Here is a 27519-nt window from a genome sequence, read left to right on the forward strand (position 1 = left end):
ATTTGGACAGGGAAGAAATTATTTGTAGAGACACTCTAGGGCACATAAATGGAAATGCCAAATTAGCTTTAAGTCACTGGTGTTTAGAAGCCGGCTTTTTAATTTCCTTTACTAAAACAACACCGAAGCGGTATTTCTGCCCCCCTTCCAACTTCTGGATCAGGAGAATCTGTAGTTGAGGCTTTTAAAGACAAGTGACAAGCTAGAGCTTGTTATTATCTGTCAAACCTTTTGAGCTCTATCAGGCATAATTAAAAGTAAAGTGAGCAACTCTAATTAAATGGCAGAAATAAACCGTTTTAATGCTCACAGATTACATTAATTTTTTGTCAGTTTCTTCAGAGGGACCTAAACAGTTTTCACACAAGTTGCCGTCTTTAAAAATACGAAGCTGGATGTACATCCCAGCGGAGGAAAGGATGTTGTTGTTTATAAGGGTGTGTTTTTCACCTTAACAAAAGTCACCCCAATAATTGGTTAGAAAAGCTAACTTTGAATACTATGCCAGAAACTTGAAGCCTGTTTCAAGTGGTTCATGCAAAAACTAGTTTCCTGATTTACTGCTGTGAGGCGATCATGTTAAAAGCACATTGTTGGCATTGATTCTTGGTAAGGAGGTGGGGCCATAGCCAGGCAAATTCTGGACAGTAAATATTAAGAGTCTAATGTGGTTACTTTAGAAAAACGAAAAACCATCCTTTCCCACAGATCCCAACGATATGTTTATTAACATGAACCGAAAGGATGCTAAAGGCTGTGTAAATTCAGATGCAGGCTCAAAATGCCCAGTATACACTATGTATGGAGCGGCATAAACAATATTTTTTATTTTTGCCTCAGAAATAGGAAAAAAAACATTCTTAACTGTCTTTTTCTCATAAACTAGCAAAAACAAAACACTTGTGGAAGAATGGACAAATATGGTCCAATGGGGAAAAAAAATCTTCTAAAACAGACCAAGTGGCTCAGCAACCTGAAATGTATTTTTCGAAAGATACAAAGGAAAACTAACTTGCTTGTTAAGCTGAATTACTAAAAAGAGCCTCAGTGAGAAGAAATGATGCTTGGGGCTCCCAAGGACGACACTGGTAAGCGCAGGGCTCTTGGACAGGAGAACGCCACCGGAGGCAGCAGGTAGCTCGCAGAGCCCAAGGAAGATGAGGAGCCGGGGGCTCAGAAACGGCCCCGCGTGGAAGCTGGGGACAAGACAAGGGCAGTGGGCAGGAGGACGGCGAGGAAGAAGGGGCTCAGGGAGGCAGCTCCTGCACTGCGTGGGCAGGTGGTCAACAGGGTTGGGACGTCTTTCTGTTTTAGAAGCTGTCCTAAGCCAGAATTTCTTGAGAAAAGTCCATCATTCGGCAGCTGTACTATTCATTGTAACAGCTATAGACACCTAGGGCTAAATGTAAACTTCATTAAATAAAAGTAAATATTCAGTTCCTCATTGAAAACAGCCACATTCCAAGAACTCAATAACCTTGTGTAACTAGTGGCTGCCATGCTGGACAGTGCAGATACTAGAATATGTCAAAATGAGAAAAAACTCATTATCCCGAAGGGGCTCCACTACCAGTCCCCTGGCATTGACACTTACTAGCAGTGACAATGGACAAATCAATTAACCTTTCTGTGTCTCCATTTCCCCGTCTATGAAATGGGGGATAATCATACTCCCTACTTAGGATGTGTGTTGTGTTATAAGATATCCACTATTTCATATATGAAGCACATGGAGAGAGTACCTGGTTCATTATGATGAATGTTAGCCAACATTATCTACTTTGGTTGCATGATATCTAGGTACAGAATAACAACTGACATATTTCAGAGAGAGTTCATATGTGCTATGTAAAGAGATATCCCTTAGATGAACACAACCCAAAGTAACAAAGCTTAAAGTTCAAAAAAAGCAACCACTTGAAAGGAGAGCTAAAGAAGGGAAGGTTATTCATCTAAATAAACAACAATGGGATTGCCGGACCTGGAGCTGCTATACAGAAGTCTTATCATCTAACAGTTGAAAAGAAGTAAAAAGGTGACCACACACAGAACTAGCATACCAAAGCTCACCCCTTCTCCACGAATGCTGCCCCCGCACCTTCCAGCAAGCTCCCACTGCACGCTTTAAATGGCAGAGACTTAACAATGGGAAATTAGGTCCAGACCCCTTGAGAAAAAAAGAGCTGAATAACTTCCAGAGAAAATAATAATTAGGAGTAATAAAACCACGGAGGAAAATTTTAACTGTACCTGCTACCCAAAGCGTTCCCCAGCTTTAGTTTTAAGACACGATACATGTTTGTAATTCAGAGAACCTCTGAACACTAATGCCCACAGCTGGAGTTTGCTAGTTTAGATAGAGATCCGATAACAGAAAAGTAGACAGACGTTTTTAGTTATGTTTAGTAAAGTGGAACAATAATGTTAGGATAAAGGTTATTTGAAAGCTTTTATATCTGGTGAATTGCACTTCTTTAACCCTTGATAGAAAAAAACACTTCAGTTGGGAATATCAATAATTTGACCCAGCATTTCTACTTTTTCATAGCTAACTTTAGCATGTTTACTGTTTACTGTACTTTCAAGGTTTCAGACATACAGGGTAACCAAAATTGTAAGCCTCAGTTAAAACAGTAAGGGCTCTAGGTCTTGTCCTTTCATTACACATTAACAGGTATCCTTCAAAACTATATACTTTGTATTCTAAGATTTTAAAAATTAGACTATAAATGTAGCTGTCTGACAAGGGGAAAAAAAAGCTTAATCTTTGTCAAAAGAATAAATTTTCTCTTGATTCATAAGGTTTGGAGGTGATGATTAACCCAGTTGAATATATTTGTTCATTTAAGTGATCTGTCTAATTTTAATATGGTTACTTTTCTTTCCTCTGAAATGTATAGGTTACTGTTAAAGACCTAATACAGGCAGCCTGGAAAACAGGAACTGCCAACTACAAATGCACAATTTAGAAATTTCTAGTCCCCAAAATAATTGCTTATTAAAAGCTCAACTCTTTACCTTGGTTAGCTAACTGGGAAATAAACATATATTTATATTTTCTGGTATATGTTTGCATCCTTTGCCTCTCCTATGTTTTTGCATCTTAGAGCATGAACAAGCCTCAATTGCTAATTTATTCACTATGAGCTAACACCAAGACCAAAGTCTTAGCTAAATATATTATTTGTAATACATTCACACATTCAAACACATACACAAACTCATTTACTTCTCTATTACTAGATTTGAATAAGTGCCCCCTTTTTGTTTTCCAAAAAATACCCGAGGTTGACTGATTCAGCAAACATGTAGTATGCACCTATTAGGAGACAGGCATTGTGGTAGGTTTTAGGGATTTGAAGCTGAATAAGATTGGTTGCTGGCCCTAGAGTAGAACTACCAAAACATGCAGTAATGTGGTATATATGTGTACATCTACGTGTGTCATAAGAATCTAATTTTTAAGTGATATTATTACCTTTACTTTTATTCCAGCTCATTCAATTTGTCATCTTTACTTTTAATGAAGATGATAATATTGAAACAAAAAATATAAATATGAATGCAGAAATTGTTAACAGATGATAATGTTCTCAGAAGATTTTTTTTTTCATTAAAAAAATACTATTAAAGCTGATAAGACCTTCATGCTTTGGTCTATTTCTCCAGAATTTATTTTGAGGAAATATTCTCTAGATTCAAAGGAGGAAGGGTAAGAGTTTAAAGAGATTTATTAATCTCTTATAATTGTAAAGTTTCATCTAGATTTTCGTGGAGATTTGGGAAAAGAAGGACTTTTGAGGAGTAGAAACTTCATCTATTTTCTTCTTGGACACTGTCTCATTACTAACTACATAACTCACTGATTCTAGATATGTAGATGGACTATAAATGGATCTTTTCATACCTAACACAGCAAAGCATTTGTCTGAAAAACGCCTGTAACTACAATCAACAGGAATTGAAAAATATTTGTTGAGATGCTACAGTTAATCAGATACCAGTTCAAGGGTCAACCAGTTTTAATCCAAATGCAAAGCCCAGGACACTCAAAGCTCGGCACTTATTTAACCCAACCACCAAAGAGAGGCCCTCTACCAGGGAACCACTTGTAGAATGCATAGCTATTAGTTTCCTCCTGCTTGTAGATCATTGATCAAAAATCTATGAATGACAAAACTCAACTTTAGATAATGGTGGGCTGCAAGGAAAAAGGACTTCTCTTTTAAAAGTCACTTTGAATCTAAACAAAAATCTAAATACTTTTTTTTTAAAAACAAATAGTGGTTAAAAGGAATATATTTAAAGTGTTTCTAGGAGTACCATACACTCAATGTGGGGAGATTTATACTAATACGAATAACTGTCAAGCTCTAATAGATGACAGCACTGACATTTTGTTAGCAATCCTTTGTTTTCAAATTTTCAGTGGAATATGGATTCTTTTTAATTAACGCAAATAAACTTCAAAAACACGATTCTTTTTATAGAAATGCTAGAAACATGAAATTACATAAAATAATGGCATTTGTTGAATTCTGGTTATTAGAACCTATTTCTTTTATCTCAGTAAGATACACAAATCAAAGTAGTGAAAAGCGAACTGGATCATATTTGGCTAATGAGAAATAAAGAGCCAAGAATTCCTACAACTGAAAGCAGGAGGATTGCATCCAGCATCCATGTAGAATCTAAGCCCCCTCTTGATATAGATGTGGAGTGGACACAACCATTCCAAGGTCCACAGGATGGAGGAATAGAATATGGATGAGAGTGGACTTACTGATATTCTATTCATGAACTATAGTGATTAGTAATCGAAGAAAATGTGGCATTGGTGTGGAGAAAGTGGCCATGGTGGCTGCTGGGTGTGGGGAATGGGAGGAAGAGATGAGATGTAGAGGTGTTTTCGGGACTCAGAGTTGTCCTGGGTGATGCTGCAAGGACAATTACCGGACATTGTATGTCCTCCCATGGCCCACTGGATGGAACGTGGGAGAGTGTGAGCTACGGTGTGGACCATTGAACATGAGATGCAGCGGTGCTCTGAGATGTATTCACCAAATCCAATGAATGTCTCATGATGATGGAGGAGATTGTTGCTATGGGGGGAGGAGGAGTGGGGTGAAGGGGGTGGGGGGTATATGGGGACCTAATATTTTTTGAATGTAATATTAAAAAAATAAAGACAAAAAAAAAAGCCTAAAAAAAAAAAGAGCCAAGAATTCTGTGCAAGTATCTGAAGATTCACTAGTAACTAAGAGAGTTTAATGGGAGGGACTGCATTGTAAAAACAAAGGCACACAACATTGCCACGTGCCCCCATGTACCTTAGACAGCTCCATGCCTGGGCCACACTGCGGGCAGAGAACACAATTTCCAGACCGATCCCTGAATTCTTGTTGTCTACAGTCTCCTGTTTCACAAATCACTTGGCAGGGCTAGGAGAAAAAATGTTTCACAAAATGTTACCTTAAAGTACTTTATCTATCTATCTATCAATCTATCTATCTATGCAAGAAAGGAACATCTTCCGTTTTGCTCACATGATCACTGAGCTTAAGCATGAATTCAAAGTGAGGCTGGTTTAAGTCTCCCTTTAGAAAGAACAACCACTTCCTAAAGAAGTCAGGAGAACCAATCAATCAATGAGTCCACTTCTTCCACATATCCAGATAATAAGAATTTGTTTCCTGATTCAACTCTCCCTTCTTGAAATGAGCTGCTGTCTTCCTCTGATAGTCTTCCAAGTGCCTGAGGTAGGAAATGACTAGGAGCTGACCTCCTTCCCTAAGTGAGAGGGCGCATGACGGAGGCAGAGAGCCAAAGGTCCTTTTGCCACCTGAGAATTTCTGAACTCAAAAGTGTAGGTCTTTTTTATCTTCAAGAAACATAAACGTATTCAAGGATAAGGAATTGAGTAAATACATGGAACAGATTAGATTAGTAAAGCCACAAGAGCTTTGCAATTATTTTTTAGACATATCGTAGGAAAGTTTGATGTAGAAGTTGATTTTCTTTTTTTTCTTTTCTCTTTTTCTTCCCCTGGTCTTTCCATTACACATGTTATACCTTTTATGATGGTCTCATAGTTCTTGGATGCTCCATTCCTTTTTCTCTTTTTCATTCTTTTTTCTCTTTGCCCTTCAGTTTGTGAGATCTCTATTGTGCCCAGGTAGTGATGAGACCATCAGAGGCATTTTTTACTTCTTTTGTCATAGTGGGTTGTTTTGGCTGTTGTTCCGGCATTTTCTTTTGACTCTTTCTTAGAGTTTCCATCTCTCTGTTGATTTTACCTACCTGTTCTTGAATGTTGTCTAACTTTTTCCACTGGAGCCCTAAACATGTATATTTTTAAATAATAAACTATTTCTACAGCAGTTTTGGGTTGAGCCCTTAACATATTAATAGCTGTGTGTTTTGTTTTTGTTTTTTAAAATTTCCAATCTGCTTATAATCCCAAAATCTGTATCATATCTGAGTCTGGGATGTAGAAGTTTCAGCCTTTTTTAGCTGAACTATATTTTTTTTCAAAAAATACTTTCTGACAATCACAAGATCAGTAAACTCCTTGATGATGATGATGGCAACAGTGGCGAAACTCTTAGAACTCTTCAAAGCTAAAATTCTCACTGATTACCATTTAACCACTTGCTGGGATCCAACAATACACTTTGGTTCAAGGCAAAGGACTTCAATGAAAAGATTATGCACAGGCGAAAATGAAGCTTGTACGTCATTTTCCAAAATACAGCTTTTTTTCTTATTTTATCTAAAAATGATACAATAAGTTCATCTTATATACTATCATCTCACAAAAAGTGTGTTTACCTGTCTTTTAACAGAGTATTTCATGAAAAATCTTGGCATTAATAGAATCTCAGAATTGGTGAAATCATTCCGTTCAACCTCTTATCCTTAGCTGGATGCCCTTAACATTTTGGACTATAATTCTGTTTTCCTAAATGAAAGCTGAAAATCTTAGGCGAACAGAGACTGTTGTTACGTGTGATGCCTTATTGCAGAGTCTTTGATACACAGTTGTGCAGTGAATTATTTTTTATGATAAAAATAATGAGCCAATTATTTAGTACAAACTACCTCCACCTTGAAGCGGGGCTATCTGTAATGATATCTGTCAAATTTCTTAAATAAAATCAAAGCCTTTTAACCTCTAAGGTAGACAGGAGAATTCAAGGTAGAGTCTGGGACTATAAAATTATTTGGGACTGATGGTCTAATAATCTCTTCCCACCTCTCTTATTACCTCCTTAACCACCAATCTTGCAAGAGTTTGATTTTATTTAAAAGGAAGCTGAAGAGTCTCTTCTCCCACAAGAGATTGTAATCTCTTCAAGAAAGAAATTCTATAACTTCCTTCATAGACCCCATAACTGACAGAAAGTTTTCCTTTTATAGACCTGAATCCCAGACTCCAATTTGATCCTCTTTCCTCTTACTTTATCTTCCAAGAAGATTCAGTGCTGTCTTCAATATAAATACTTCTTAATATATTTGCACATCATGGCTGTATCTCCAGATTAAATAAATTTCAGTTCTTTTTGAACAGCTTCATGAATCACCAGTGTCACACTTTCAAACATTAAAGTTCTCCATTTGCCTTTAACTCTTCTTTTGGAACAAGAAGAATATGAACAACTAGAAAAATAACTGCTTTTAAAAATCTATTTTAAATTCTCCACACACTGTGCAAAACATGGGCTTAGAATCAGAATTCATGGTATTATAAGGGTGTGGGATGTATTACGTGAGAGAGATGCCTATAAATCCAAGATAACATCGCTATCGTAACACTACAAGTAATGTTGCAGTTTTATGACTTCATCTAAATTGAAATAAATTAATTTTAACAACTGTTAAAAAAGTCAAGAGTAAGCACCAATTTTTGACTTATTAAGTAAATGTAAAAATGATTGAAGGGAATTTGAAGGAAATAAAAAAAAAAACAAGATCAGAAATAGAAAGCAGTTTGGGTATTCTGTAAATTCTTTTATCACATTTTTATGAAAGAAAAGAGGACTTTACTTACCAAGTAGGCTAGTAAAACTACAACGATAAAAAACGTCTTCTCTTGCTCTAGTAATACTTGTAAAGCCATAGCTCTTGTTCAGTGTATTTACTGGTGAAGAGATCTAAATCAAACAGTAGAAACAGTTCAAGTCAAAAGTAGGAACGGCTGTGTGACGGGTTTAATCTGTAATAGTTGCCACTTATCAAACATGCCAGATCATAAATAGCATTTATGTTTTAAAAGAACTACCTTTTAAAAAGAGACAAGAGACAAGTAAGAAATAGTTCTTTTTAAAAATTAGGTTACGAGCAGCGAAGCTTTGTCAGCCTACACACTATATGCAGAACTCCTGGCTCTGAATCCCCAGGCCATAGAAGCCTACAGACGTTCTACTAAAGCGTCCAATCAGCTCACCCAGCAGAGAACTGCACTCAAACAGTGACTACATAAACTTTCCATTTATATGGGTTTAGACTACGCCAACAGCATAATCGGAGTGATAAAATGGCAATTAACGTGCACTAAGCACTACTATTTGCCAGGTACTATTCTTAGCATGCCAGCTCCCTTAATCCTCACAACTCCTCTAGGAGGTAGGTTATGAGGAGTTAACCCCAGTTAAGGGAGGAGGAAATGGAGGCTCAGAGAGGGTGAAGTCAGTTGCCCAAAGTCACAGTGGGGGAGGCAGAGCCAGGATTCAAACCCGGCTGGGGGCCTCCAGTGCCCCTGTTCTTATGGATCCTGGGCCACACACACTCATCCTGCAAAACCATCTGCTCTGTTTAAGACCAACACCTTGCTGGGATCGGAGACCTTCATCTCCACTGAGAGGCAGACGGCTGACCTTGGGCATTTGTGATCTCTTCCTGGAACCAGTATGCAGTGCACATGATCTCTCAGCAGAAATCTAAGCAGCATTTAAAAACCTCTAAAAATCATTTACTAGCGATGAAACTTGAGGCACTGATCTGACATTTCAATACAAGGAAAACCTAGCCTTTTCTTTTTTCACCAGAAATGACCTCAAATGTAGAAACAAATCTGGTTGTATTTTTACAGATCCACATAAAGGCAAGAGAAGAGATTGACTTGTTTGTTTGTTTTTTAAGTTAAGTATCATCTGGTGGTCCATCTCTTAGGTAGAGAAACAAAGGTTCAGTTTTCCTTTAAAGCTGAATCTTCCAAAACTAACAAAGAGCCAGAGCAGATAATCTGACTGCTTAGAAAGAAACCAGAGCAGAGAAGTGGTGGCCAAAGAGCTCAAGAAAAACAACAACAGAGGAATCGTGGTGGGTCGGCCTGCCGTTTCAACCGCGAGCAGCGCCCCGGGTTGAGCCTGCAGATAGCATTGGGAGTTTGTACAAACCCAGATGAGTCACTGCAGCTGTCTTAGCAGGACCAGTGATCAAGGCAGGCAACAACCATCTTACGTCTGTTGAATGAATGACCCACATTGAGTGAATTCAAGCAGACTGGTTTTTTTTTTTTTCCTTTTTGGTCACAGTTTTTTGTCCTGCATATCTCAAAATCATCCAGCAGTTACCCAGCCATGCAATTTACTGATTGTGGAGACTCAGGCTTGGGGTCAGAAGATAAAATCGTGCTCCTTGAAAGGTAGGCTTCAGGCTATTCCTCCTGACAGGAATTTAAGAGAAGTGAAGGGATAGCCATGGTCCTAAATTTTAAAACTGATGGCAAATTGTTGCAAGTAAAACTGAATAATGTATATGGAACTAAAGTAAAATAGAAAAGAGTATAGTACCAAAGCATGTACACAAAGAGAAGGGGAAAGAGTCAGCCAGCACATGCCATAAACTCTAGGACAGAACAGTCTACTGGCGAGACGACCTTAAGCACTGTGGAGGGCAGACAAATACTGTAGTATCTTTTTTTAAAGGGCAATCATCGAAATGCATATCAAGTTAAAAGTATTGGCAGTATGATTTCTCCTCCATAAGATATACCTATTCATGAACACAAAGAAAAGACACCAACATATTAGCAGTGGTTGGGTCAATATGGCAGCATTCTGGGTTATTTTTTTTCCCCCATTTTCCAACAGGGTTCTTCAGGGTCTATCTATTTCACTAATATTAAAAAAGAAATACATAAAATGTTCTTGGGGGAAAAGGTGAGTGACACAGTGCTATTTTAGATATTAATTGAGATAACTAGAAAAAAATACTACAGAAGAATGGAAGAAATGCTACAAAATACGATGACGATTCAATATAGAGATTTCTTTTAGATGAGAGTAGAAAAAAAAATAGTACTATAGCCTATGTGCTTATTTGCATTATTTCTCCAGCACACATGCTAAATTGAATAGTTGGAATGAGAAATATGGAATTAGCCATGCTATTCCTATTTTGTCAGGGGAATAGGTCGGTATGGCACCCTGTCTTAGTTTGCTAAAGGTTGCCAATGTAATACACCAGAAATGGGTTGGCTTTTATAATGGGAATTGATTAGGTGAAAACCTTACAGTTCCAAGACTGTGAAAATGTCTAAATCAAGGCATCATCAGAGATGCAGCCTCCCCAAAGGTCAGCTGCTGGCAGAACCTGGCCTCCCGCCCTGTGGCAAGGCACAAGAGCAGCCGGTCTCTGCCTTCTCGTCCAGGTTCACTTTCTCCCCAAGTTCAGATGTGAACAATCGGGCATGTGGCTCGTCTCTCCCGTCTCCTCCTTGCTTCCTCTCATCCTGTGTGTTCCACTGATTCCAGTTTTTGGGTGTTTGCTTGTCTCTGCCACTTTTTTCTTGTGCCTCTGCTTTTAGTCCTTATAAAGGACTCCAGTAAGAGGCTTAGGACCCACCCCCGGTCCTGCAATCTAATCTAAGGCCCTTCACTGAATCTAACCAAGAGGTCCCACACACAACAGGTTTACATGCACAGGAATGGATTGGTTTAAGAATGTAATTTTCTGGGGTCCACAAAAAATCCAACCCAGCACAGTCCCCAAATCATCTTCTAAACACCTTAGCCAGGTATCTGAGCCATTTGTCATCTCTCCCCCATTCTCATCAGTTCATTCCTCTCAGGGCCCATCCAGCTCATCATCCCCAAAATGCTCATGGTTCCCCTGGCATCAGAGACCTTTCCCTCTTGCACAGATCTTGGTCTTGTAGCCTTTTTCGTACCGGATTTCTTTAAGAACCAGTTCCACTGTCACCCCTGCTGAGAAGTCTTCCAGGACCAAGCCTCACTGGGGGGAGTAGCTCCCAGTGGTTCCACAGCCCCTTTCACACTTCTGTGTGGCACTCAGCACACTGCACAGCACATTGCATAGCAACTCTATTTATACGTCAGTTATGCTCGCCAGGTTGTATGCTCCTTTAAAACAGGGGCCATGCCTTATTACTCTTTGCATCCCCAGTGTCTCGCATAGGGCCTGGCACATAAAGATGCTCCAAAAAGGCTGAATTAACAAAGTGAATGAAGGAGCGCATACACACCCACAAGAATATGTTGTGAAAAGCAAGTAAGATTAAGTTACATATAACAGGCTTAATCCTTGTGTAGGGAACAGAATACATCTGTTTTGGATGTGTATACACAATCTGGTTGCATCCTCAAGATATTTAGAGCAGAAGTGGACTTGGCCCAGTGGTTATGGCATCCGTCTATCACACAGGAGGTCCACGGTTCAAATCCCAGGCCTCCTTGACCCGTGTGGAGCTGGCCCATGCACAGTGCTGATGCGCGCAAGGAGTGCCGTGCCACGCAGGGAGGGGTGTCCCCGTGCAGGGGAGCCCCACGCGCAAGGAGTGCGCCCCGTAAGGAGAGCCACCCAGTGTGAAAGAAAGTTCAGCCTGCCCGGGAATGGCACCACACACACAAAAAGCTGACACAACAAGATGACGCAACAAAAAGAAACACAGATTCCCATGCCGCTGACGACAACAGAAGCGGACAAAGAACATGCACGCAGCAAATAGACACAGAGAACAGACAACTGGGGCGGGGCGGGGCGTGGGGGGGGAGGGAGAGAAATAAATAAATCTTTAAAAAATAAAAGATATTTAGAGCATTAGATTAGTAGACAGTATTAAATGAGACAGTGATGTATTTTTAAAAATACTCAGTTTAAAAAGGAGAGCAGTTCCTTTACAGGTTCCTTACATTGGGAGCTGGAGCTCCTTTACAGATTTCTGACACTGAGAGAAGGAAATCCAGATGTGCCACAGAAACATATCCCTCTCTTTCCTGCGACTTCTCTCTTAACCTGGCTTTTCACATCAAGAATAGCTCAGACAGGGTAGAAAGGCCTCAAGAAGCTGGGAAGATATAAAGTCCATTTCTGATGACCAGGTTCTAAGAGTTTCCTACATTTAAACCTGATATGGGTAAAAATCATCTGGGTTTTATCAGGAATTGTCAGGGGGACGTTGAAACCAGAAGATGTGGTTCAGACCCATTTCCAGCATTTCTTAACAATGTCCCTTTGAGACTGCACATCTGTAAAAGAAAGACAGCGATGGAGCCTCCAGCTCACAGGGGTGTTGGAGGAGTCGCTGGGCTAACGCATTTGTAGGGTGCCTGGCCCACAATCAGAGCTTCAGGAAGGGTGGTTGCTGATGCTAGGAGCTGCGTGCTTGGGGAAGTTACCAAACCCGAAGACTCCGCTTCCTCATCTCTAACCTGGGAATAGTAATAGCACCCACCTCCTAAGATTGCTGTGAGGACTGAGTCAACAGGTGTACAGCATCGACGTCTGTTAAAGAAGCGAATTGGCAGAAACCATTTCTGGGATACAGTAAGTGCTAGCAATTACTGTGGTGTCCAGTGCTATTATTAGTGAGAAGCAAGGTACGGAGCACTCTGTTAGGCCAATGTGAAGCGTCATTTAGATGCCATCATCACAGGTTAGGCAGCACCCCAGGTCTCCAGGCCTGTGGGCTGCCGAAGCCGTGCACAGACGAAGAAGAGAATGCAAGCTCGAAATAGGCCTTTATAATGGCGAGCACGGTCTTTAATGCTTTATGACAGTGATACTTTCTCCACTCACCACCACATGCCTATTCATCCTGGTAAGATGGGAGAGAAAATTGAGGATCAGAGGACGTTCCAATCCAGGTCTGGATGACTCCGAAGCCTGGCTCTTACCCAGGGTGACACATTGGCTTAGTGCTCTCTCCTACTCCACGGCAGCACTGAATGAGCCCTTCCATTTAGGGAGAGTGGAGCGACATCAGCAAAACTGATGACAGCTATGTGATACAATAATCTATTTAATGAGTGATCCATTTGTTCCACAAGCTTTCATTAAACAATGATTAGGTGCCTGAAAAGTGATAGGTACTGGCCAGGGAGAGGGGACTACAAAGGTGGACTACAAAGGGGCTCATAGTTCCTTAGGAGTGATAATCTCATATAGATATATATTTTTTAATATATCCTAGCCCACAGGTATTTTAGAAGTAAACAATTTAGCTGGTGGAGTCTTATAACTATGACCTTGAATTTCCTGGAACAAAATTAAATACTTTATGAAATTTTCTTTGGCATTCATAAAAAGTAGGAAAACAATGAAATAAGCATGTAAGTAATAATATTCAAAGCAAAAGTAAAGCAATAAAAAGGTTATTTATTGAGATTGCTTTTAACTTCTGGGCAATCTGAGGTTCAGCCCTAAAGATCGAAGAGTGTTTTTATATGGTTTGGCATGCAATTTCTTTGGGGATGATTCATCAGGCATGAGGCATACAAGTTACTGACATATGTACAATGGGCTTGTGGGGTGGTGGTGGTCACATTTTGCTAAAATACCCAGACTATACAACACCTACCAATAATTTAGCATTCAATTTTACAAAACGTGTGCGGAGAAACTGGCTGTCGCTAAGCACTAAGAGGATTGGTAATGCCCGGTTTACTCCCTCTAGGAGCATGTGGGTGGTGGTATCAGCACTAGGCAAGCAAAACAGAGAGGAGGCGGTCTACACTCCAGAGCTGGCACACATTCTGTTTAGCTACACAGAGAGTAGCTGCTTATCAAATAGAGCTGCTCACATGGTAGCTAATACGGATGTGTCCTAATTTGCCAGCCTCTAAAAAGGATAAATCCAATAGGTGCTAAAATGCACACGCCTTCAGCTTCCTTGTCCCAAACCCTGGAAACCTGGGAGGGTGTCTCAAAGGCAAGGGGGCAGAATCTCTGAGGCATTTGTGACAGGGCCACAGAGCACTGGCTAGGGGTGGAGCAGCTGCAGGCGTCCCCTCCAGCTGGCTGGACAAAGCACTGCAGCTGTGGTTTTACCTGCTGCCACCCTTTTAGCCTCCCACCCTTCACATATACTGTGCCTTCATCTACAATTCCTGTCTCCTAATCTGTCAAATGTCTTCCGGGATTTCCCTAAATCTAGAATGGGCACCTCTCCTTCGAGCTGCCATGTCTTCCTCACAGCCTGATTGTCTGGTTGGTCACTGATCTCTCTTTCTAGCCTTCGTGTTACATCTGGCCAGTGGCATTATTTTCTGCAGCCAGCACAGCACTTGATTTTTAAAAGTAGTTTTCAACATTGAAAGTTAAGAATGGGAAAATGAGAAAATTGGATGAGTCCCACAATGAGGCAACAATTAACTAGAGGTCAGTCTCAGTTGTCACTTACATAGAAAAATAGACCTTTGCAGTACCCCCCAGTCTCCACCACTCCCTAATGCCTCGTCTGGCTGTCTTCCCTCATTTCAGGACCATCCCAGTCTCTACAGTCATTTGAGTTTACCACCAATTAGGCTTTGAGGATTTAATGACAACAACTGTGACTTCTCTCTACAACTGCCATTCACTCAAAATAGGTGCCTCCAAAATGCTGAATGAATGAATTCATCCATTACTTGGGAGTTACATTTTACCTCTTATGGCTCTTGTGGGAACTGAAACAATATATGTGAAATAAATGTGTACTATAACTTGAGATTGAAATATAAGTTAATGTAGAGCAAATTTCAGATCAGGACCCTGAGTGTACTGCCATAATGTTGGCAAAGACAACCAAGGAGGAAGATTAATCTTTATCTTTCCAATCTTAACAACTCAGTCATCTTTTTTGAGAATGACCTTCATTTTTGGTTGTGTAAATGCCCAAAATGTATGAATCATGGAATAATTCAAAACAATCTTGATAATTTAATTTTCTTTACTTTTCCATCCCTTTAAAAGCTATTTGATTTATTATCCAACAGATGTAGTTCATGAAATAGGTAACAGTTTTTCCTCTAGTAAAACTCTATTGGCATTATGTAATGAAGCGACAGTCAAGCCATACATTTTCCAATAAGCAATAACCTGAAACATTAAAAAAAAATTAACATTAAGTAAACTGGCAGTTTATAAAGCCAGCAGTGAAATAAAGCCAATGCAGTGTTATAAATACAGTCTTTTACATTTTAATGCTAGAACATAATAAATAGCTTAAATATACCTGAGTCCTACCTGCAAAGAGAATGAAAGATTAGTTAGCAATTTAGCATTCTGCTATTTCTAAAAAGGACTGTAACCTCCAGCTTCTATCTATACTGAATCTTAGCTTTCAATTTCACTTTATTCTGCAAAACATTCTTCTTACATAGTAGAGGAGGTGGTCTTTTTTATAGGCAAAGAAGCTCACGGAGGTGTGTTGTCATAAGAACATAGCATACTGCTGTTGGCTAGGAAATGAGAATGATTCCCCTTTTTCAAATCATGAAATATTTTCTACTAAAAATTATACACGCTTTAAAACTTTCTGCTGCCAAATACAATATCTTCAACTCTGCAAAAGTTCAAAAACATTAGGGGCTGGTGTCAGGCTCCTAAAAATTTTTCTCCCAGCAGAACTTAAACTAGGATAGGGTTTTCCAAGACTAATTCTATTTATTTTCTGTAAACTCAACCAGCATATCGGAACTAAGGTACTTTTTCCAAAACTTATAAATCGACCTCTATCCTAAAGAAAGGAATTTTTCCATTTTAGCGTAAAGAAAAATAGAACAGTTTTAAGTTGTAGCATCATGGACAAAGGAGACCTCAAATGGCCACACAGTCTCTGAAGAGAATTGTGCATAACCATCTCTAAAACACAGCTGTTTAAATTTTTATTTTAGAATGAAGTCTGGAAAGAGTCCAAAACCACTCTATACCATTTGTTATGTTCTTCTCCAATGGAAGCAGCCTCCATTCTTTTAGCACTTCCTTTTATTAGACCCATCCCAGAAGACTGAAGAGCGGCTAAATCACATTCAATCTTCAGATATAGAAGCTCCTGTGTCTTATATAATTGCTGATGGGTGGCTGTTCTCTTTTTAAAACCCAGGTTTAAAAACTTCAGTTTAAAAGGTCCATATTACATGATGTGTGGACTAAGAGATAACGCAATACTGTTTAAACATCTTTTAAGTGTAAAGATTTTAGACAGATAAAATAGATAACTAAACTCACTGCTCAACCAGTAAATTATGAAAAGAAAGTTTGTTCCTACCACCTCAGTTTTCTTTTTCTGCAGCTAGAAGGTTACTTTAAGAAGGCTGTGAACATTTAATAATCTGTTGCCATGAGACAAATGTATTCAATGTACTCATCTCTTACCACTTAGGCAGCTGTCAACTTATTTATTTGGTGTGTACATGTATTCAAGGTGAGTATACTTATTCAATCTGTAGGCAACACAGGTTGGCCTTTTCCAGAATTTTAAATGTTTGACCTTATTGGTACATCATATTTAAAAGGGGCTGACTTTTTCCATGTATTAAATCCAGAGGTTTGTGTGTATGTTGTGTTAATGTTTGAGGGGTGGCCACAGACAGGGCATTGGGTTAAGCTTGGATTCAGAGATTTAAATAGGCCTGAAAAAGGAGAATCAACTTTCCTCCATGAGTGTTAGAAGAATCCTTCACTTATGTTCCAAAAGTCTCCAAAATGCCCTAAATTCATGTAATAGAACTCTAACAAATTTAATTAATATATAATAGGTTAGTATGTGACTATTACATGTCTTGATTAATTTTTTACCTTAAAATATATGTAAATCTGAAGTAAAGAATATTTTTCTATTCTTTCTTAAATACCCCTTTTATAGCTACATAAATGTCTGCAATTTGAATAGAGAGGGCACTTTACACTGTAATTACGAGTGCATAAAGGGTCTTCATAAATCCTTAACTTCAAATTCAAAATCCAGCCTAGACTTAGAGTCTTAATTAAGGCACTGCTGTCAAAGAACAAATAACTTCCATGATTGTCCTAGAAAGGCCAACATAACATCCCAGAGTTAACATTTAGCATGGAAAAAAAATTCTAAAGTCAACACAGCCATGTGGCTCATGGGAATACAGTAGATGTCATAGGCCATTTCCATAGATCAAAAAATGAAAAACTTACAGAACTCATGGTCAAGGTAATATTTTCAAAATGAAGTTGCATTTCTATGGTTTGTATTATTTTCAGATATTTTGCAAAGAAAAACTCAATTTTTAAGTAGTCACAACTCAATGAATAATTAATGTCAAAAACTGTCTTCCATAGTGAGACAATTCTCAATACAAACGCCCCTTTAGTTATATATCTTTAAATTGGATAATAAGCTGTGCTTGAAATAGAGTATCTTTTAAAAACCACATGCAAGTAGCATTGGCATGAATGCCTAAGGTGAAACTGCACAACTGAAAACATATTGAATAAAGCCTGAACTAATGCAATATAATCCTCCCTTTTGCATATAAGTATCTACTCACAATATAACAACATTAAAATAAATTCTTCTGTTTGCATAAGTCATGTTTAACAATAACTGTTTCCTGTTTATATAAAGAAATTGTCTTGGAGTAAAAAAAAACTGTCCCTGGAGTAAAAGCTACAACCTCATATCTATTTTCAACATGTTTTAATTAAAGAGATCCTGGATGATGCTTATGGTTTTGTTTGTTTGCAAACTGAGTCCTGTATTAAAATGCAAAAGTCAGTCATATGGATTTTTTTTTTACAAACGTAAAATATAGACTTGAAGAATGGTTCACTATTGACAAAACAGATCATAGAATTTTGGTCCTGTCAAACCTCTTATCCACGAGTATATTAACTCTATGTCTATTCCATAAAATGGAATCAGAAAACATAAAAGCCCTGTGAGTGCTGACCTATTACCTGCTCCACTCATCACTGGACTAGTAAATACTGCTGACATTTATGAAACTTTCTTTTCCCACAAAAATAATACCTTTATGGGCTACTTACAAATCTTTTAAATGTTCTCTTTTCACCTCTCAGATACAATTTTATAGTCTGGGCCTGCAGTTCCCGCCTCATGGGAAGCTGGCCCCAAAGCGGAGCCCCCCCAGAGGCGACCACGCCGGCTCAAGGTGACCCCAGCCATCACCTAGGCCCGAGATAAGCATCCAGATCTATTTAAATAAGCACACGTTTTTGTCTTACAAGCAGATTTTCTATTTACAAGATCCCTGGACAGAAAGACCAAGTGCTGTAATTCCTATCGCCAGAAGAGATCAGGCATTCACACCCTTTTGTCCCCCAGCTTCTGAGCTCAGTCCCAGCATCTCCTGTGCCCCTCTCCGGGCTCAGCCCCAGCATCTCCTGTGCCCCTCCCTGGGCTCAGCTCCAGCATCCCCTGGGCCCCTCCGCGGGCTCAGCCCCAGAATCTCCTGTGCCCCTCCCCGGGCTCAGCTCCAGCATCCCCTGCCCGCCCTTCACGGGCTCAGCCTCGGCATCGCCTCTGGCTCCCTCTCCGGCCACCCCTGCTCCCCAGCTGTCATGCTCCGGGGGTCGCCTGCTCCAGACTCGGACCGCCCCCTCCCCTCCGCTACACGGGACCAGCCCCGGCCCGCGCCCCTCGCCCCAGGCGCTGGGCATCGCCCCATCTCTGGCTTACATCCCGCAGGGATCTTCCAGGGCTGGGGCTGGGGACTCCAGCGCGGCGCGGCGCAGACCCCGGCTGGAGCAGGCACCCACCTTCCGGGACACCTGTCAGGCTGTGCGGGAAGCGCACCCAAGGTCCGGGCCACGTCGGAAGCACGCGGGCGCGCAGAGCTGCGCACGGGGTCCCTGGCCCACAGCGCACGCCAGAGCGCCGGCGCCGCCGATTCCGCTCTCTCAGGTAGCCGGGCAACGGCCGCGCTCCTCGGCCCCGCCCCTAGACCCGCCGGCCCCGCCCCTCGGCCCGCCGGCCCCGCCCCTCGGCCCCGCCCCCTGGCCGGCGGTCCCGCCCCTCGCCCGCGCGCCGCCCCTCCTCGTCCACCTGAATTGTAGGCTTGTTGGGGTGGGTACGAAGGCCCATGGGAGGCCCTCAATAAATATTTGCTGAATGAACGAATGAATGAGTAAATGGATATAATTAATTGTCAATAAGCACATCTCATGGGCCTGCACTGCAAACAGTGTAATGCTATACGAGGAACTTGTTAAAAAAATTAAGAAATATTATCATTCCCCAGTGTCACACCTCAGAGCTATGTACTTCAAATTTAACACATCCGGAATATAAATCACAAAAATAACTTGCTTGCAAAACATTTACAGATGATAAACCTGATCTTATGTGAACCTCAGGGCCAGTACAGGATGCCTTACTTTCAAATAAGGAAACTGAGGCTCAGAGAGCGTCAAGCTAGTAGGTAGAGCTCAAGGTCACACAAGTTAATGAAGAGCTGGAATCAAAATCCGGTCTCTCAGAATTCTAACAGAATCTTCACCTTGCTAATGGAGCACAAACCCAAAGCTATGGAAAGACCGAGGAGGTTACTAATTTATGTTATGCCAACTTCCGACATTATAGGACAAAGTTGTTACACATCGCGACGTTGATCCTGTGAGTTTGTGACATCCTTGTCCGCAGCAGCCCCGCTGGGCAGACTCCTGTCACGCGGTTCCTGTGAGGGGAGCCCAGCCGCGGGCTCCCTTCTCCCCCCAGTCAACATGGCGGGCTCTTCCTCAAGAGCTGACGCTGGGCGGGGCAGCAGCCCGCGGGGCGAGGCTGCAGGGCTGCCCAGCCATTGGGGGAGTGTAACAGGACTAAGAAAGCCATACTTTGAATCCTCTCAGAGTTGGAAGGAAAACTTTGACAAAGTCGCTGGAAACCCCACTGGAGCTCTCCCTCTTCCTTCTCACCAAGAAGCAAATTTCAGTCACAATGGATAGTGCTAACTCACCTTCTAAATCTAAGGACAGGAGTTCTGGTCACTTTGGAATCCTGGTTTCAGAAGTTGGTGGGTGGAGGAGACAACTTTGTTGCTAAAGCTGAATGGCTCGTGACAAGAGGAGAAATTAAGCACAGCCTCCAGGGAGTCCCCTTCTGTTCTCTGTTCAAAGATCTCAACTGTCCTCTAAAATATGTTGACAAACGTTTAAAGAAAGACTCTTTAAAATGGAACCAAATTATTAATTTGCCAGGGTACCTTGGACTGGCCCTGACATCACAAGGAAAAGAGTCTAACTAAACCAAGGGTATATCCTTGAATTAGGGCCAGCCCTGAGCAGAGGAAGAATGTACTACAGCTGGAAGTCCTTTATGACTTAGGATTCTAAGCCAACTGATGGAAAACTCTGTCAAAAATTCCAATATTTTTCAAATAATATATTGAAAGAAAAAAAAAATAGAGGGGAGAAGATGTGGCTTATGCAGTTGAGCTCTTGCCTCTAACATGGGAGGTCCTGGGTTCCATTCCTAATGCCTCCTAAAGAAGACCAACAAGCAACAAACAGACATTGAGCAAAAACAACTAGCAGACGTAGAGCTAAAACAACAAGCAGTCAACAAGCAAAAAAACAATGAGCAGACAACCAGCAAAAATCCCCACAACAAACAAGACAATTAGCAGGAACAAAACGAGCAGGGAACAGATGTGGCTAAGCAGCTGAGCACCTGCCTCTCATATGGGAGGTTGCAGGTTCAGTTCCCAGTGCCTCCTAAAGAAAAAACAAAGAGCAAAAACAATGAGCAGAAGAGTACAAACAACAAGCAAAACCAATGAGCAAACAGATGAGGGAGCCATCTGAGAGGGGGAACGGAGCCCATTTTTTACCCCAAAATTTGATAATAATTTGTGCTAACAGTCCCTATTTGATTGTTATAATAGAAAGAATTAGTTTCCTGGCCCTAGAACAAAAGAACCCAACACTAAAAATCAGGTAGACTGAGGAGCCTATCTTATTCTGTCACGTACAAAGCTTGCCATGTTGTTTAGCCCCTCTGAGATTCACTTTCCTCTTCTATAGAATGGGGATGGCAAGCTACTTTGTTGTGAGTGTAAATGAGACTGTTCTTAAAATTACTGTTGGAGTATCTGGCACACATGTACTCAATAAATATTAGTGAATGTCATTCAGTAATAATCTGGCATCTTTGTAAGCCTTTCTTATGAACCTTAATGGGAGTGATAAGACATTATAAGTGACAGTTCTTTGGCTTCGAGAGCAGTGTGTATGTGTATTGTTTATAATTAACAACTAAATCACTTTAAATTTTTTCACAAGGAATATATTTTTTTCCAAGAAAGGAAAAAATGAAAACAGAAAGAGCTGTTGAAAACATGTCAGAGAATTCTTAACATAATAAAACATAATATGGAACACACACCATGTGATAGCAAACTCCATATTGAATTTGCAAACTGAATCTCACAAATCCCACTGGGAATCTCCCTTGAGGAATAATGACCTTTAATTAACCATTAACCTTTTTATAGATCTCATTGGCAACTTCTAAGGAAATATTAATTCCTTGAAAACACAAAGATGTGATTGCATATACTCATACACACAGAGACACACACACCAATATATATATATATAAATCCACATTACATTGATATATTAAATTTTTGTGAACATTATTTGATATGCTGTTGTAAATAAGGTGTAGTAGTAATTGCATTTAGACAGCTTAGAAATACAGATGTAAGAGGCATAGGTGGGAAATGTTCAGATCAATACAATTGACTGGTATATCTATCGTGGGAATAAAAAGATATACTGCAATAGGAAGTAGCTATCTTTATCTTTCAAACTAACATTGTTCTTGGGTCAGCTATGTGGGTTTTTTTAAAACAGTTGTTGGAAAGTAGACCATATGTGGTGGACTGGAAGGAACATTGGACTAACTCTTAGAAAAAAAGTCATGTAACCTTAGTTAAGAGAGTCAAATTCTTTTTCTGTAGTCTTGGTTTCCTCGTCTGTAAAATGGCTATAAAAATTCCAGCACTGCTTATTTCAGAAAGATGATCTGACCAACTCCCTCATATTACACATGAGAAAACTGAGTATTGAAGTGACTGGCTTAAGGTCGCATAGCTAAACAGTGACAGAATTAGGACTAGAAATAAAAGTCTTTTTGAAGACTTGGGCTTTCTGCATTAACAAAGCTACCATTGAAAAAATAGATAGGCAAGTGCTTTGAAAAATGTAATAGGGGGCTTTCATTCTGTAGCATTATCGTGGCATATATCTACTTAAATCACAATCAAGATCATCTTGTGGCAATTAATTAAGAAATGCCTTTTGAGACTGTACCTGTGCATTCAGCAATAGCCATCTTTCTTTTAAAATTAAATACCATCTGCTTCGTTTCCCAGTGAAAACACAGGGAGTAAACAATTAATGGAGTTAATTCAGACACCAAAGTGAATTTTCAAGTGCTTGACTACCCAAGGTAGTTTTCTACAAAGCCTAGATTAATCAGATAATTGCTAATTTTCCCTCTTTGTTCTGTGTTGAGGAATGTCTGTATTTGTCAAAATGAACCTAGGAGCAGAATAAATGATAGTGTTAAAAATTTGCAAAGCACAAATACAAATCAGATGATAGAGTTCCTCAGCGCCCTACTTCTTTAGGCATCTTCTCCAGTCATTTCTTTAAAATGTTAATTGTCTTTATCTGAATGAGAACATTAACATTGCTTTTGTGATTTAAAAGAGAACTTTCAAGCAAACAAATCAAAATCAACCTAAAACTGATACTCCAGGATATTGTGAACAAGATTTGGTGCACTGCTAGCAGAAAAAAAACATAAATGCCACTCTTGGCATGACTAAAAGCAACACTTAAATCTTTTCGATTATATTCTTACTGGCACACTTTAAAAATATAGGCAGCTTAGCATGGTTTTAAATAACCTTCAGTTAACAACTATCAAGGTTTTAAACTTAAGCAAACAATGCTAATTATCCTCCTAATATCAGAAGGAAAGCTTAGAGAGTAATTTCAATTAATTGGTTCTGAAAAAATTAATTACGTATGAAATGAGACTCATTAGACACTCCTTGTTCCATCAAGATTTCAGACTAAGGGTAACTGGTTTTATCATTTACAATTTTCTTGGGTTCAGTAGCATAAAATAGACTATTGTGATGATAACTAAATATTTTGCCCCAATAAACTTAGCACCAAAATATTGAAATGGACGAGCATGAAGACAGAATTCTGTTTTCCACTGTATTGAGCTCTTGCATCTCAACATAAAGATTTTACTATGTGAAACTGACCAAGAATTAGCAGTCAACTTTCAAATTCAGTACTGCAGAATAATTTGGTTTTGCTGTGCTGGCCATTATCCATAAGTGAAAATGTGACTAAAAAACTTTATGTAACATAATAAGTGTTAATTACTCAGTTTTCTTAAACAGTAGACATATTTTAACTTACAACAGCTGTCACTATAAATTTAAGGTAAATGTTAATTAAGGAATATTAACATTGGGAATGTTTCTGTAAATAAGGCTGGTGTTATTCCCAAAGGTTACAGAAAAGCACCACAGTATTTTAAACCAAACTTAGTGCAACTTCACCCTCACTGGTTTTAACTTCTTCAATTTTACACATAAAAGGCTTTCACTGAATTCCTTTTCAGTGATTCTCTTGAATAAACAAAATGCATAAGGAAGTGTGTTTAATCGGTTTACATCTTTGAAGTGGGAGAATAAATAAACTAAATAAACAGTATCACAAGAGCTGCAATTTACTCTTTGATGTAAGAAAAAATAAAAGGAAAAGTATTTGCATCAAGTAAACTTCCACTGACTGTTGACTAAATAAAGTAACCTGTAAATACTTAGAGCAATTACAGCTTCCAGTTCTCAGAGTCTAAAGTGCTGGTTGCATTCTAAAGTTAGCCCTCTCCTGTTTTGTCCTGTTTGAACAACTCTTTTACAAGTAAATTCTAAATGACAGATTGCAAATCTTCTTGCTCAAAAACTGCATGGAGTATTGTGTTTAGTCTGATACGTACATGTAGCATAAAGTAGCATTCAGCTATAGAAAAGCTCGCTTCTAATTGGCTAAATCCACCTTTTTCTGAGAACACACAAAAAGTGCAGTGAAAAGTACAAGGAAACATAAAATGGAATACCTGCAACTTGCTGAGCTCTTTCCAGTAGTCACCCTTTCAGCAACTTAGTTTTTCCTTGGCAGCACTTCTTTGCCGAATGCTTCTACCTTCCCCAAAATGTATGTCAGCACAAGCCCGGACGAAACTTCAAATCCGGGAAAATAAAATTAACCATGCAGATCAAAGGCAGAAGAGCAGGGAGGTGAAATGCTTGTAATCTGATCGGTGATCAGTTCCGAACATCAAAGGCAGGGCTCGGTTTATATACATGCATGAATATCCAGAAAGTTCACTTTGAGCAGGTAGCTAGCCTCCCGCCTCGGAGCCCACACATTCTTTTGTTAGACACAGTTCTCCTGCTTTTCTTCTTTTCTTCTTCTTCTTTTCTTGCAGTGAGGGAATGCTGATGAACCCTGCCAGGCTAGGGCTGAGTGGCTCGATCCGTAGCTCTCCGGGTTCCCAAGCTGTGTTGTGGATTGTGTGTGTGTTGGAAGCTTTTCCTAGTGCCAGCGGGTTCTGCGTTATCCCTTTCATCTCACTGAGCTGCAGATCCCATGACATCATTCAGCGCTGTGGGACTAGTAGGAGAGCTATAATTCAGCCTGTGGGGGAGTGCAGCTCAAGGGAAGCCAGAATTCGCTTGGTTTCTAGTCACGTTACACTGGGCAGTTTCTGTTATCTGTTTTCCAGCTGGAAAGGACAGCAACTGCTGCCAGAGGTTTCTTCGGTGACAAGATCCCTGATCGATCTTGTTCCCAAATCACAGCATGTAATTGCCTCTTCGCTGATGAAAATCACAATTTCTCACAAAGGCTGGGTGGTAAATGTCTAATTATCATTAGACAACAAATTACCTTGGGACACTGTCAGATGGATAGGGTAACATTTTAAAATTGTGTTTTTGTTTTAAATGGGACACGTCTTTTAAGATTTTAAGTAAACTATCTTTCCTCTGAGACTCAGATTATTATCAAAGAGCACTACTCTAATTAAAGTAGTTAAGCTGCAGATAACCAGTAATTAACCAGAGGACTTCATACCTTCCACATCTCACTTAAGACCTTGTGCAGTCATCGGTTTTAGTCTTAGTCTTAATCTGGGATTCTCAAAATTGATTTTAAAACAAAATCTTGTTTTTAGGCATAATTCATTGACACTTGTCAAACATTTTTAAATTCTCAAAATTATGTAGGGGAATTATGTAGGGGAAAGCACTTGCCCTGTGACTACCCCAGAGCTGTGCTTCTTGTCTTTTCTAGAGGGTTTTCCACAAACCAAGGTCTCTTTCTTTCAAATCCCATGGTTTGGACTCTTACCACACTAGGAAAGAAAAAAAAAAAAAAATCACATTAGTCTAACTCAAAATTTTTAAATGAAATCCATTACACTTTAAAAATTTCTCACCATTTTCTTTAACAATGGCAGATTCCATAAAATAAGATTATTTTATTTGTAGTATTTAATAAAATAGAAAACAATAAGAAATTTGATCTTCATTACAATCCAGGATATAGTCCATTTCTGAATTCCTGACCACTCTTTCATGGAATGAAGGAAAATTTTCTACTTTATAATGGAAACCTATTAACTTTTAGAAGGTTGGTTGAAAATATTTTTGTAAACCTTAAAGAGAGAAGTAGAAATTAAACATTTCTTTATGGAACTTCCCTTCTTAATTAATTTCATCTAATTTTTCCTGCTGTAATATTTGAAGATGTGGTTTATGATGCATTTATTTCCAGACTTCCAGGATTTTAGAACAAGTTTTAGTAGCACAGCATTTGAACAATTTGTGAGTTCAGTATGAACTACAAATAATCAAGCTTATTTTTCAGTGTTTCTTTTATCATTTTTCCACCTTAGTCATCATTTCTCAAAGATGCACAGAGCCCAGATAGAGTTTTGATGACAGGTGTGATGCTAGATGACTTCTTTAAAGCAAACCAGAAAAATTCCTTTTTCCTTTAATACCTAGACATCATATAATGTTTCCCATGCTCCTTGAACTACAGCTACAAAAAAATTAAAAAAAAATAAAAAGGACAAAATATTTTCAAGAAGCCTTGTGCCCATTTCTTCTTTGCCCCAGCATGAAGTCAATATTCCATAAACATGAGTGAAAGAATAAGACTTACTGATGTAGTGATTATGAAATCATAACAACTATATGTTCTGCAAAGTTCTTGGAATAAATAAGTAAACCCTAAAGTACTTCCACATTTCAGTACCATTAAAAATAGGCCAGAAAGAGAATTAGAGTTCTCTTTTTTAAAATTATTTATTTATTTATTTTATTTATCCCCCTACCCCCCACTGTCTGCTCTCTGCGTCCATTCACTGTGTGTTCTTCTGTGTCTGCTTGTCTTCTCATTAGGCAACTCTGGAACTGATCCCAGGAACTTCCAGAGTGGGAGAGAGGCAACCATTCTCTTGCACCACCTCAGCTCCCTGATCTGCTATGTCTTGGATCTCTCATTGTCTCTCCTCTGTGTCTCTTTTTGTTGCATCATCTTGCTGCACCAGCTCTCCACATTGGCCAGCACTCCTGAGCGGGGCAGCACTCCTGCATGGGGCAGTACTCTGCGTAGGCCAGCACTCCGCGTGGGCCAGCTCACTGCACAGGCCAGCTTGCCTTCGCCAGGGGGCCCTGGGCACCAGACCCTGAACCTCCCATATGGTAGACAGGAGCCCAACTGCTTGAGCCACACTTGCTTCCCAGAATTAGGATTCTTGTACATCCACTGGAAGCTTGCATGAAAAATTTGGATGCAGAGACTCAAATGAAAACTAGTCAAATGAGCCTCAATTTACATAGATCTCATCAATGAAGGTATATAGTTCAAAATTTGTCTAGCAACTCAGTATCAACACTAATGGAAGACTTTATTCAACAAGTAACTAAAAATTATCTTATTATTATTATCTTGTGCCCAGGTGTCCCCATGGGTGAGATGGAAGCTGCAGTTGTGGCCTAGGAGCAGAGTATGGCCCTTGGCCCACCTTAAAGGGGAAGTGAACTCCTGACCAGGGCCCCTTACCAGTGTGCTCCAGCTTGGGTAGCTCGCTTCATTAGGGATCACTGTTATTTCCAAACAGCGCCAGGAAGAGGTGCTGCTGCAAAGCTTTCCTCTTTTCCCTCCAAGCAGCTAAATTAGTGAGATGAAATCTGATGCCAT

General features: G+C 39.7%; 1 protein-coding gene across 3 annotated transcripts in view; it reads right to left on the reverse strand.

The window, feature by feature from the left end:
- Positions 1-24915, reverse strand: part of TNFRSF19 (TNF receptor superfamily member 19) — a 77805-nt gene extending 52890 nt beyond the window's left edge. The window contains exons 1-3 of one of the 3 annotated variants that reach the window (XM_058277052.2): positions 24365-24915; positions 8051-8153; positions 5331-5441 (exon numbers count right to left, since the gene is read on the reverse strand). In XM_058277052.2, the coding sequence (XP_058133035.1) occupies positions 5331-5441; positions 8051-8119 (180 nt within the window). In that variant the 5' untranslated portion in view covers positions 8120-8153; positions 24365-24915. Of the gene's footprint in view, positions 1-5330; positions 5442-8050; positions 8154-18975; positions 19165-24364 lie in introns of those variants that run through there. The other 2 variants (XM_058277053.2, XM_071208179.1) reach the window with 2 other exon arrangements.
- Between the last annotated feature and the right edge of the window lie 2604 nt (positions 24916-27519).

The sequence above is a fragment of the Dasypus novemcinctus genome, chromosome 15 (genome assembly GCF_030445035.2).
Source record: "Dasypus novemcinctus isolate mDasNov1 chromosome 15, mDasNov1.1.hap2, whole genome shotgun sequence".
Classification (NCBI taxonomy): domain Eukaryota; kingdom Metazoa; phylum Chordata; class Mammalia; order Cingulata; family Dasypodidae; genus Dasypus; species Dasypus novemcinctus.